General features: G+C 40.1%; 2 protein-coding genes across 4 annotated transcripts in view; both read right to left on the bottom strand.

Annotated features, from left to right (window-relative positions):
- The window catches only part of diaph1 (diaphanous related formin 1), a 52,423-nt gene extending 45,716 nt beyond the window's left edge, over positions 1-6,707 (bottom strand). Inside the window, exon 1 of one of the 2 annotated variants that reach the window (XM_088081076.1) lies at positions 5,863-6,707. In XM_088081076.1, coding sequence (XP_087937202.1) covers positions 5,863-5,961 — 99 coding nt within the window. In that variant the 5' untranslated portion in view covers positions 5,962-6,707. The remainder of the gene's footprint in view (positions 1-5,862) is intronic. The other variant, XM_042493120.2, reaches the window with a different exon arrangement.
- A 677-nt stretch (positions 6,708-7,384) lies between these two features.
- smim32 (small integral membrane protein 32) lies at positions 7,385-12,811 on the bottom strand. 2 transcript variants are annotated; one of them, XM_042493845.2, is made up of 2 exons: positions 11,982-12,811; positions 7,385-11,738 (listed from the first exon to the last, which is right to left on the bottom strand). In XM_042493845.2, the coding sequence occupies exon 2, from the start codon at positions 11,618-11,620 to the stop codon at positions 11,282-11,284; it is 339 nt and encodes a 112-aa protein (XP_042349779.1). In that variant the 5' UTR covers positions 11,621-11,738; positions 11,982-12,811; the 3' UTR covers positions 7,385-11,281. The 2 variants fall into 2 exon arrangements, with proteins under 2 accessions (XP_042349779.1, XP_042349778.1); XM_042493844.2 differs by having other exon boundaries at positions 7,385-11,654; positions 11,982-12,747.
- Between the last annotated feature and the right edge of the window lie 481 nt (positions 12,812-13,292).

Raw genomic sequence — 13,292 nt, 5'->3', positions numbered from 1 at the left:
TGAGTTATGTCACACCAGGAGTTTTATCTTTAACAAGTTTCAACCGGAGAATTACCTACAACTGTTGGAGTTTGTTTTTTTTTTAGAATCAACTCAGTAATTTAAGCTTTCCATACCCATCACACAACTGTAACTTGTTATTATCACTGACTGCACCCCCACTCCTGTGCACTGTCTTCCTTCCTTGATATCCTTAACCACAGTTATGGTTTCTAACTTCTTGCCTATATTTTACTCTTCTCCCTCTGTCTCCTCCAGCCCCTGCCCATTCATGGCTCACTTGCTTCCCTTGCTCAGCCTTGCTCTCTAAAATACTCCTGTTCACTCTGAGCCAAGAGGCCCCTGCCACTAGCCGTCCATTAACCACTCTAGTTTCATGCTGGCACTCAGTCATCCTATTCTTCAGCTCACAGTATGCTCTTCTTCCCCTGAGATGTAGAGAACAGGAAACTGTGTGTCTGTGTGTGCCTACTAGGTACGTTTGTGTGTTGGAAGACTAGTACATAAAAGAAAGAGGGCAAAAGAGACCCACTGTGCACCAAAGCAAATTTTTAACTACTCTACTTGACTCTGACGACTTGAGTCAGACTGTGACTAAAGAGTTGTGACCTGACTGGTTTAATTCATGGCCTTATTATAAATCAAGCATTGCTGAGGTGGTTCCCCCAGGAAGTCGGTGCACTGCTGCACAAAGGCACACGGAGGCACATGATTTTATGCTTGAAGGAAGGTGCACTTATCATTGCAATTAATCATGATAAACACCAACGTGTTAACCTGCCTTTAGCTCTTAGAAACAATAAGTTGGGCACCATCCCTGGATACAACTCTGCATATAAGTCAAACAAACACAGCAGCAAACAGCTATCCCATAATTTATTTGAGTTTTTTTTTGGTCGCTCTCGTGATTGATAGTGCTTGTGGTTTTTCTCAGAGGCTGCAACACAAATGCATTGCTTCAGTTAAGGTGAGGGACAAATAATCTGTATATATCATGGTGTGTTCTGTATCAAGACTTTACATCTAGGAAACCTTGCACTTGATTTGATTCAGGGTGCTTAAATCCAATTACAAAACAATTGTTATTACATTTAAATTTTTTGTTTTTATACGTGTCTGTTTTCTAATTCCAGTCCACATTTTCAATGTCCTGTTCCTATAGAAAAGTCAGATGACTTCCATAATCTTTTGTAAACATGACAGAAGTAATTCAACTGGTAGGTTTGGGTAGCATGCATAAGGAAGTCAGCATATATTCCAACTCTGGGAATATTAAACTTGACAGAAAAGTATGTGCTGCTTTCACACTTGCTTTAAGGTTCTCTGTTTGGCATCAACAACTGTAACATAACGGGATTGTCCTCCTCCAGTTCCAGGAAAAAGTTTCATGTGCATTTGCATGTTTGTTTTACTGCTTGGTTTACACAAGAAGTCAAAAAAATACATATTGTAAAATGTTAATGATGTTTTTTCAAATTATCAGAATTGGCAATATTCTTTCAAACTGGAGTTGCAAGTTTATGTCATGCAAACAACTGTTTGATACAACCTAAAATCTCTAATAATTATACCTCAAAATAAGTCCAAAAAGGAACATGTTCAAAACTTACTCAAAGTAATGGTTATTGGTGTCCTTGATAACCATTATTCCTTATCAAGGCTTAATTTAGTAAAATAATCCATTTATCAATAAATATCTATTCTTAATATCTAAAAGAGTTTTAATACTCATTTTCTGCAGTACCATTACAACGCAGGTACCACCTGTGCTTTCCTATTCTCTCTTATTGTTAATATTAACTACAGTCTGTACAGTAGCTGTTCTCTGCTACTATAAAAAAGTTGGCATTGTCATGTTATAGCCTTGTTATATTCATCTTTGAATTTTATAAAAAATGACATTTTATGCCCTCAATGTCAATTTTTCCCTGTGGTATTGAAATATTTTTTTTATGGTATTGTATTGAAGTTAGAAATCCCAGTATATTCACAACACTATCAGGGCCTGAAAAAAAATTCAGCAAACCTTTCACCCAAAAAAAAAAAAAAAAAAACCTGCCAAACTAAACAAGATGTCCTGGAGCCTGAATCTGCAATCTACAGTTCACCTTGTATCCCAAACAACTGTCCAAGGCAGTGATCCCTGGCTAATCCACACTGCGCCTGCCTGCTGGGTTGAGCCAGCCTGTTTATGTCAACAGCATTTGTGGATGGTGATCCTTTCTCTCTGGGCCTGAGGAACACAGATAGCGCTTTAGGGAGCAAAGCTAAAATGACCTGCTTTTCGCTTCAAACAAAATACATGGTTCATGCTCAGTTAAAGAGGTACCTGTAAGCACAGAGAATCCTGTTAGGCATTCCTGTGAAGGTCACATGTGTCATAAAAAAGTGTGTGAACTGAGACACACACGTATTTAGGCTTGTAGACGTGCTGACAAACAGCAGGGGAACATTACAACAATACACTGTGTTTTTGTGGGGTCGAGCTGTGGTAAACATAACAGGGGTTCAATTTGGGGTTAAGCAATATTTGATGCACTGGATGGTGATTGAGCAGCAGAACATAAAGACACTTTATTTTGGTTTAAAAAAAGAAAAAATGTCCATCTGTCCTAAACTGTTCATGCTGCAAACAACCATATAATTAATTCTTACGCCAAACCTAACTATTGTTTGTGGCATTATCCCAACAACACGCTGTAGAAAAAAAATCAACAATCCCATGTCAGAGTGATCCAAAAATAGTGGCAATGTCTAGAAAAAGAGATGACTAAAAGTGGATATCCCACCCACACTGCTCCATTCATTCCCAGACAGCACAATAGAGAAACATTCACACAAGAGAAGACTCTAGATTGGTATGCCAAATACCAAGCAGGCTGGAGACAATACACGCTTCATTCAGTCATATATCTCATCATGTTATAATCACTGTCTGAGAAGACGCAAAAGCGGTGAGTGATGAAGTCATAGATAAGTTAATGCCACAGACAAGGTATTTGAGACTTGAGAGAGGCGATGTCACACTGTAGATCAAGTACATCTACATCCCTTAACCTCTCTCTGAACTCTGACTGTGGTGTAATAAAAATCCTGCCAGAACGGGTTCGAATTTCAGAGTTAGAGGCAGACTGAAGTCAAGGGCATGGCTCTTTCTAAGGTGGGCAGTCTGGCCGAACACACAGGTATGTACTCACACCATCTGGCAGTATGACAGTCAAACACAGACTCGTGTGAAGTGTTATCTGAGGACATTGCCAAATGGATTTCCATCATTGACTAATGTTTACTTATAGCCCTACCTAAACCTGCACATACAAAAGTACTACTGTAAGAATATGCCATTCATCAAATACTTTCCACCTTTGTCTCTGTTTTGAAAGGATGAATAAGAACAAGAGCATTATTAACAGAACAGCGTGGGCAGATTTTCTGCTATATCTCTATGTTAACTGTTTTGCACCAAAACACCAAGTCAAATTCCTTGTATGTGTAAAAGTACTTGGCAATAAAACCCAATTGTGCACTATTTATCCAAATAATATCAAAATTGCACTATGGCCAAGTGCTATATCCAAATTGCAGCAGCTGATGTTTTTTAATAAACGTTAAACGTGTCACAAAAAGCCATTTCAAATGAAGATTTGTGATGCTACAGACACAAATCCTTATAAAGTCCTACTAATAACATTTCAGATGTACGGGTACATGCTTGTTTGGTAACAACTCCAGCAAAAATCTGATAATCATCATTTTTATATTTTTACCAGTGAAAATTGTATTCAAGAACAACCTTCCTAATGAAATCGTGACTCATTCCACATTCACAATATGTGCCATAATGATTATGATGTGATTTATTTTTATTTTTTTACATTTCATGCTGCCCTCTGTGTCTTGTCATGAACACCATGCCAACAACAAAGACTGCTTACTAGTGCTGTCACACCTCTGGAATTTTTTAACTTTGATGCCTAGAAAAAAATCTGTTTTTGATACTGTTTTTGAAACCACAGGGAAAATTTGATATTAAGGGCATAGATTTTTTTTATTGACAGATGAACATCACAACAACGACTTCTCTTTTCTTGGTTAGTAGGCGAGAATAGCGGAATTACTGTGATAAACATTAAAATCCATACTGCGGAAAATGAGTATGAGACCATTTTGAATATTCAGAATCAATGTATCAAAAAAATGTTAAATCTGATTAAACTACCACCTACAACCTCCTACCAGTACTGTTACGCATACATGCCACTGAGCTCATGCCCTGGTGGTACTACCAACCTGAAAAAGTTCTGAACAAAAGGCCTGAACAAAATGTTCTGTATGTAAATAAGTTATGTAAGAAATTGTTTGAGTTCATTCCTATAGATAAGATTGAAAACACCTTGTGTTTCAAAAAACAGGGCTTCTGATTGGGTGTAATACAGGACCTGAAAACTCTCTGAGTTGTCCCTGAAAGCAAGTGTGTGTGCATCTTCTATGGTTACATACAACGTGTGTGTAGGAATTGTTTACTTAGTGACCAGATGTGTCTTCTATGCTGTGAATCTTCTATGGTTACCATTTGTCAGTGTGTACAATATCAGTTTTCACCTGCTGCTAGACAGGGCAAAGGGGTTATGTTACGCAACAGTGTTTCAGGGCTGATGAAAGGCATAACCACTGGTGACTTACTGCTCTGCTGCTCCCCTCAAGACACCCACACTGAATCACACATGCCAACACAGCCAGGTAGACACCAAATGATGTCATCACAATTAAGTCATCATGAGAAAACTCAATGTGTCAATGCCACTCCTTACCATAGGTTAGGTCAATCACACATTTTAATTCTTCATAATGTTAAAAATACACTCTGAAATCTGACAAGTTGATCTTACTTAAAAAAATAATGTTGCAAACCAATTGCACTGAAAAAAGGAAAGTAGATATAACAATCATAATTTATGTTTACTTTACATCCAAGTGTTATGTTTACTTGAAATTTAACTGTATTTACTGAGTTTTGCGAAGATGTTGCAACTTAAAAATGACAAGTGAAATTACTTTGTTCTTTATAAGTCTTAGCATCTTCTGTAAACCATGTTAGTCTGACTTAGTTCTGTTTTGTTAACATGTTCAAGAATATACAAATATGACTGATTAGATAGCAAACACCAGAATTTATATATAGCACAGTATACTTTACTGAAGTTACTAGAACTTAGAAAGACTGATTTATTTAAACTCATTCTGAAGTTGAAATAACTTCACAAAATTAAGTGAAAATAAATAAACTTTTAAATAAATTTACCAATTAGATATGAAGTGAATAAATCAAAATGAATAATTATGTTTACATATATTTTTTAAGGCAATCACTTTCCTATATTTTTAAAGTAAAATCAGCTTGTCAGATTTCACAGTGTACATGCAGCCCTCTCTGTACCAATTACAGACATAATTTAGTGTTATTGTACAATATGATGGGTCTGCATAGCATATCATAAATGCTGTTTGAAAATAAAAACATGTAAATCATTTGTTGACATGTTGCAGTTAGTCGGGACTGCATTACTTAATATTTATTGCACAGTTCAACACTTCAAAAGTGGGAGAGCCACCTACTTCCTCAAATGCTGACAACTATTTTGTCTTACATCATGAATCCTAATAGTTCAGGCTGTGTTGACAGCTGATACACAGCTTTGAGTCAAGGTAAATACAGGCATGGTGGCACTTTATTGCTCTGTAGCATCACTTGAAACAGTAGAAGCAAATATAACCATCTCAGGAGTTTAAGGAAACACTTCTGAGCCCACATACAAAAACAGATCATAGAAGTGCAACAAGTTGAACCTGTGGTATACTCACAAATTTCTTTTTTCCATCTCCATCCTCAAGGCTCTTCTTTGCTTTCTTGTCCTTCTTGGGAACAGAAGCTGAGGCTGAGTTCCCCGTGTGTGGATCCATATTTATACCGTAATCCCTTGAACTGGGTGTCAAAATAAACCCGGGTGGCTTTAATCTCCTCGCAATCAAACGTGAAAAACAAAGCAAATGATTCCTCCGAGGGTGCTTCTTAACTTTGCGAAAAAGTCAACTGTTTATTCCCTTGGGCCTAGCCTAGTGCCCTGGCTAACTTAGCCACAATTAGCACAACGTTGCTAATGATTTGGTAGAAAGCCAACTGTTACACCGAACGAGCCCCTCGCTAAGCCGCCTGTCTGTATCACAGAAGGAGGGAAATTCAAAGCACAGCCCCGAGTCCTCGAGTCGAAAAGTACGAAACAACCTGTTGCGTTTATAAAATACAAACGAGGACTTATTCTGCCAATATCCACGTGTAACGCAATTGGAAGCAATAAACAATGTGGATTTTAAGACCCGAAAATATGCGGTACTAACTGAGCTAACCGTTAGCTTCAGCTAGCCTAGCTCGTTTGACTACAGTAGGTGAAGTCTCCGTGGAAAGAAAAAAAAGGCTCCGCTCTTCCGACTTCCACGAGTTGTTGTGGTGACTACAACACGGCCGGTGAGTTGGTATTACGGATGACTTGGTCCGACGGTGTCTCCTAAATTAGTTTCCATGACTGCTTACAAGTTAAGTTAACTTTTTAACCCCTGAATGACAGGGGGAAGCGACTAAGGTCTCTCGCGCTGGAGGAGTCTTCCTGTTCTTCTGACAGTCCGGTCAGAGCTGGTTGGGGAGGAGCCTGCGCTCTGCAGCTACACCTGAGAGGCTGAGAGGATTTAGCTGACAGTTTTTCCATGACTGAGCTGTGAATCCACGGATCAAATAAATACATTTAATGCGATGTCATATAATTTAGCCAAGCTGCTTATTTTTGCAATAGAAATTGTCCAGTTGACATCACCATTCATGACGTTTTAAGCAGTAAATGATGCAACACCGTTTTGTGACATAGACTATATAAACTAGTGCACTAGAACAGTGAAGTGTGCACTAGCCCTTTAGTTACTTCAAGGGCTCTAAATATAAAGTAAACAAACGTGAAAAAAACACATGTTCAATTCAAAAGTCAAATGAGCAGTGTAGTAGAATACCCCAACACCAGCATGCATTTAATCTGAATATTGAAACAGCTTGTTTCTAAGTATAGCAGAAAGGTGCCACCATGGATGGATTACTGAAAAGGCATACCAGGCACAGGTCCAGAGGCCCTACTGGCCTACACTTGCAACACTGCACTTGATTTAACATGTGTACTGAGCAGAAAGAGATACAAAATGACTAAAAAAAGATACAAAATTTCCGCGAAGAGACACAAGATTACCACTAAGAGGCACAGAATGACTACGAAGACCCATAAAACAATCAAAATTACAAAAAATGACTACAAAAAGACATTAAATAACCAAAATAGACACAAAATGTGGCTACACAAAGAGACATATAATTACCACATAAAATGACCAACAAAAACACAAAATGAATAAGAGACACAAAACAACCAAAAAAAGATACACGTCCACAAAGAGACACATTACCACCATTAACCACAACATAACCCAAAAAGACATGTCCACAGAGCGACATGACACAACCAAAAGTTTCTACAAAGTGACACAAAACTACCCAAAAAAGACACAAAATGACCACAAATAGAAACAACATACCACATACAGACAGAAAATGACCAAAAGAAACCCACAAAATGAATAAAGAGACAGTAAACACACAAAATAGAAACAGAATGAGTTCAAAAAGACACACAATTACCGCAAAGAAAAAAAGCCAAAAAACAAAAATCTGTGTGTCTTGCTTATATGGTGGTGGGGCCTTTTTGCATATCTGTGCCCATTGTCTCATAATCTGCCTGTAAGTACCACTGTACTGTAGAGATGTCAAGTTCTTTTTACTTATTTAACAATGACTTGAGTTCAGTAACAGTAACCTCTGGCATCACACTGAAGCTCAACTTATAGCACTAGAAAATGTCCAGTAGTGTTACAATTTAGCACTAAAATAATCAAAGAAAGTTGGGATTTCCAAGGTCAGTCTGAGGAATATTATTTTTTCCCAGTGATTTTATGATTCATATAGAGTAAAAGCTCTTGCCACTGTTTCTGTTGTAACCTTTACACACTGAAAAAGTCATTTCTTTCTCTGTGTCACAAGTTTAAACCTCTATTCAAACATGTAAGATTGCACTCTCATCAGTATTGCACAAGCAGTTAATCTTATCTGATCTCACTTGTGCAAATGTTAGTGTTAATAAAAGTCATATTTAGTAACCTCTCCTTTCTTAGTGATCTAACAAGACCAGTTGCGCTGCTTCACTTTGGTCAGGTGTTTTTTCATATATCTTTTAAAGGTGAAGTTTCAACATGTGTGGCTTGGGCACTTGGCCATTTTGTCGTGTAAACATATTATGCAAACAAATAATCGGACTTGGGGCGCCACCAAGCGGTGACAGACGCTGCAGTGTCATCAGACTTTTTTTTTTTTTTTTTTCAAAAGTTAATGTACCACTTGGAGGCAATTGTATTGTTGCAGCCTATTTTCTATTGTTCTCTAAAACGATTTCTTTGCATTCACAGATACAATTTGCACTGGGTGAAGGGACATTAGAGGTAATTGCAGCAAATGATTGACCCAAGAAGGCAAGTATTGTTCTGAATATGCTGAGTAAATCGACCTAATTTGTGGCTGATTTGTCTTCCAAAAACAGCATGTAGGCTAGTTTGCCGGTTATTATAAATTCAGCGCTACAGGCAGATGCGACTGTCTGCTCACAGTTTGCATTGTATTGTCTCAGCGCTTCTCAGATTGAGAAAAGATAAAAAAAATTACGCACAGCAATAATCAGCTATCTCTATATCATGTCCAGCACTCGAAATGCAGTGTTTCTCTTATACCTCTCAGACGTAATCAAACAAATGTGCGCGCACACACACACACAACCACACACAGGATTACAGAGATAGGCTCATCTCTCTGTCTTGGTATGTGAGAGGTGTTTTCTAACAACAAGATTGGAGAGGATTTGCGCATCACCGGTGGCACTGAAACCCACAACAGTGTGGTTTATCGCACAGGTCTCGTCATAAACTTCAGCCTCAAGTCCTCATTCTCCGGGATATTGGCTCTATAAATTGCGGGGGAGAGGTTAATTAAAAGGGAAAGAGCACGATAAGGTTAGCAGCCCTATTGTACTCGTGAAAATACGTCTGCGGACATATTAAGTGATTAACATTCGGCCTTTCACATCAGCAGCTGCAGTATCATCTTCAGCTATTTATACACATAGACAGAGACTACCACTTCAATGTACATTTGAGTATTCTTTATGTGACATTAAAGGCCTACAGTCTGTAATTTAATCAGCATTTTACAACGGACAAAAGGGTGGAAACTGTGTGTTGATTGCATCATTTCACAAGACAAGACGGTTAAGTTACAGTCATACAAAATATCTTATATACAATCTACGGTAGATGCTCTCTATGTTACCGGAAGTCACGTTTCCATGAAAAAAAAAACCTTAATCTTGTCAGGGCCAGTGTGAAATACTGTGAATTTGGACCCAAATTGCATTCTCCAGGTCAAATTTGAAAGCAGCTAGATGAATTAATACAAGCTTGGGAGTACACTGTAAAGGAATGCACAATTTGTTTTGGAAGTGCAGCGCTGGGACCACAGGGGGGGTGCAGGGGATGATGGATGGTTTCACATTTTATTCATTCATTACTAGAAAATACACGAGTCACCAATTTGACCAGGAGTTATACTGTTATCTTTCCACCTGCAGTGGGCCCATGCACACCATTCATCTTCTTAATGGTACCCCATGGTCTGCAGTGCTATCTTTGGGGAAGGGGCTGTGGGCCTAAAAGTGACACATGTGGGCAGCTCTTGTTCTAATTGAGGCCCTGACTACTTATGTTTGGGGTTGTTAGGGATTCCAGGTTATTTAGGCCTTCCAATGTGTCCAAGGCAACAACTTTGTGAGTCCAGTACGTGCAGCAGCAGTTCAGGGGTGGCCAGTTAGTCCTTAAAGGGACAGTTCACCCCAAAATCAGAAAGACATATTTTCCCTCTTACCTTTAGTGCTATTTATTGACCTAGATTATTTTGGTGTGAGTTGCAGAGTGTTGGAGATATTGGCCGTAGAGATGTCACAATAATATAATGAAACTAGATGGCAAAACGGTTGAAAATCTCAACAGCAATTTACAGAAATCCCAACCTGGTTACTCAAGATGATCCACAGACCTTGTTGTGAGCAGTTTTAATGTTGGAACTATTTTCTTTCTATCAAACTACACCTGCAAATCGCATCACTGTGCAGAAGGAAGCGTGTGCCTACTCATGAATGAGAGGCTTGTGCTCGTGACGGCACAAGATGTTCACATTAATGACATTCTCCTTGGCTGCAGGGTTCCTACTGCTTAGGGGAAATGGGAAGACATTTTAAGACTTTTTTAATGCCAGTTGGAATAAAATTTAAGACCAATTTTACAGTAGCCAATATTGACAAGAGAAACAACACGAACCAACATCAATTACTAAAGGCAAGGGAGAATTTCATTTTATTTTTAAATAAATATTGAGACATAAAATGTGACTTTTTGGTCATGTTAATGCAAGAGATAGTTGGTAAACTATTCTTACTATTACTGTTCTTTTTTTTTAGTTACCCATTATTTAGAGCTCTTCCAATGCAATGTAAGAAAAAAACAATTCCTAAAAATCCTACTTCTTAATACTGAACATTCTAAAGACTTTTGAAAGGTTGATTTAAGACTTTTTAATGCCAGTTAAAGCCTATGTTTAGGCTAATGGATCCAATGCCTTTTAAGACTCATTAAGGATCTGTATGGTTGTCACGGTAGCAAGTCTAGTGTTGCTAGGTGAGCTAGCAGTAGATGCACGCTTCCCTCCGCACAGTGATCAGGTTGGCGATGTGGTTTAGCAGAAAGAAAACAGTTCCTACATAAAACTGCTCACAACCAGGTCCGTGGATTATCTTGAGTAATTTGGTCAAGCTTTCTGGAATAAGACATTGCTGTTTTTCAGATGTATTTTTTGGCGCTTTGAGCACCACAAGCCGAGTGCAATCTCGTTCCATTAAATTTGAGACATCTGTACAGCAGATATATCTAACACTGGGGAACTCCAAACCAAAACAATCCAGTAAGATAAAAAGCACTACGGGTTAGAGGTTAAATATGTATTTTTGATATGGGGGGTTAACTGTCCCTTTAAATCCCCACGAGAGCCTCACTTAAGACCCAAAGTCCCAGAGACTTGTCCCGGGGGTCTAACCTACTTGTAGGAGGTCCGGGCCTCTCTCAGCGACCTGTCATATGGCATGGAGGCGAAAAAAGAGTTCCGGAGCTGGCAGTTGATGAAGAACACAATGAGCAGCACCAGTAGGAAGAGCAGTAGGCACATGACAATGTAGGTGATCAGGTCCGGTTTGTGGAGCTCGCCCTCCCGGAGCCCTCCTCCCCCTCGCCCCGTGGTGGGTCTCAGGAGAGCGGCCACACTCACCGAACCGCCGTGGGAGGCGTTCAGGGAGGAGGGGGCGTGCGTGGACTGGGCCATGAGCACCAGGTCGAAGTCTGGGGAGTCGGTGGAGTTTAGGAGGATCTGCCTCAGCATGGCGCCCCGCGTGCTCACCGGCTGCGTCGGTCGGCTGGAGGATGAAAAGACACGGAGAAGCTTATGTAGCCTACTGACCCCGTGTTTGTGCAGTCTGGGTGTCCTAGTTCTAATGCACCTATGAAGAAGAATGTGTGACAAATTTGGGGATTTTAGGATATGAATATAAAAAAAAATCCAGCCATCCCATTGCACGTAAATACTTTTATGTCTGACAAGGTCACTGATAAACAACCAGTGACACAGATCATCTACACTGCATACAAATTAGGTCATAATGATGTTATAAGCTTTAATAAAAACACCATAAAGTAGGCTGCAATCACTCTCCTCGACTATGACTCTGTGTGGAATTACTTACTTTGGTTTGCGCTGCGAAGAGTTCCGCAGGTGAGCTGGAAAAGACTAAATTCCGGCTCCGCATTCCTCAGCGTCCCCGGCTGTGTCCGCTCCAGCCCCGCCGAGGACGCGCTGTGGAGAAGCGGCGGGTCGATAGCTTCAAACCTGCGCCCACAGACCATATGTAATGGGATATTAACGCCGCGTCTGCCGTAACATTAAACTGATCAAATCCACGTGTCAGCGCAGATCAGGGTCCCCGTGAAAGAGCACATTCCACTTGTTGGCGTTTAAATCCAAATCGTCCTGCCGCGCGTGTGTTTGAGCACAGACTGCGATGCGATATCCAAATGACTCTAGGGTCTGTCAGAGGTGGCGAAGTTTAGCGGCGATCATTGGTGCGCATACACGTCCTTTTGCGCGTCTTGGTGCGCAGCAGGCTTCAACAAGATCTCCTTTGCTTGTGCGCACAGGGGCGCAGAGGAAGGAAGGGCACGCCGGATCCCGGTGCTTTTCAACCCCCCTCGCTTGTTATTTTATCCAGTAAAGGGTCGATACGTGTCAGATAGAAGCTACCAAAGGCCTGCCCTTACGGAATTATCGATCCAGTTTGACTAAAACGAGACGAAAGGAGGGATTAATGAAGGACAAAACACAGCAGCATACCGGGTCGTCAACAGCTTCCCATCCTCGCCTTAGATTTGAGTGTGTGTGTGTGTGTGTGTGTGTGTGTGTGTGTGTGTGACAAAGAGAGAAAGAGAGAGAGAGAGAGAGAGAGAGAGAGTTGCAGATCTAGAGAAGGGAGGGCGCTGGAGGCACGTCACCAGACAGGGATACAAGGATGTGTGTTATTATTGTAAAGAGTGTCACTATCTATCTATCTATCTATCTATCTATCTATCTATCTATCTATCTATCTATCTATCTATCTATCTATCTATCAGAGAAAGTTGATTCGGAGCCATTTCTGTGTCAGTGTGGGGAATGTCTCACACTGGGGTGATGGGAGGAAAGGAAAGGGTGTGAGATTGGTAAGTGCGTGTAAGAACTCAGTGGGGTGATTACATTTTAGAAAAGGTCTGCTAGGTAGTCTTTTGTCTGAGTCTTAGTGCCTGACTCATCCGCAGCCCATTTCCTGGAGGAAAGACTTAAAGAGCAACAAAACTGCATCTGCATCTCACATGACCCTATCTGTGTGTTTAGAACATAAATGTGTGTGCTCCTTGTGACACAGATTTGACATTGGGTGCTAGACACTGGAATGAAGGTGAGAAAGGTGGAGATTGGGAGATAGGTTGCTCTTCCATGGTGCCTCGGACATGAGTGTGCATAC

The sequence above is a fragment of the Plectropomus leopardus genome, chromosome 8 (genome assembly GCF_026936395.1).
Source record: "Plectropomus leopardus strain MGB_pleo_1.0 chromosome 8, ASM2693639v1, whole genome shotgun sequence".
Classification (NCBI taxonomy): Eukaryota; Metazoa; Chordata; class Actinopteri; order Perciformes; family Serranidae; genus Plectropomus; species Plectropomus leopardus.
The sequence above is the reverse complement of the archived record's forward strand: the minus strand, read 5'-3'. Positions and strand labels throughout refer to the sequence as shown.

What these genes read in the sequence shown, in the direction of transcription:
- smim32 (XM_042493845.2), bottom strand. Translation starts at nt 11,620, where the DNA reads ATGCTGAGGCAGATCCTCCTAAACTCCACCGACTCCCCAGACTTCGAC.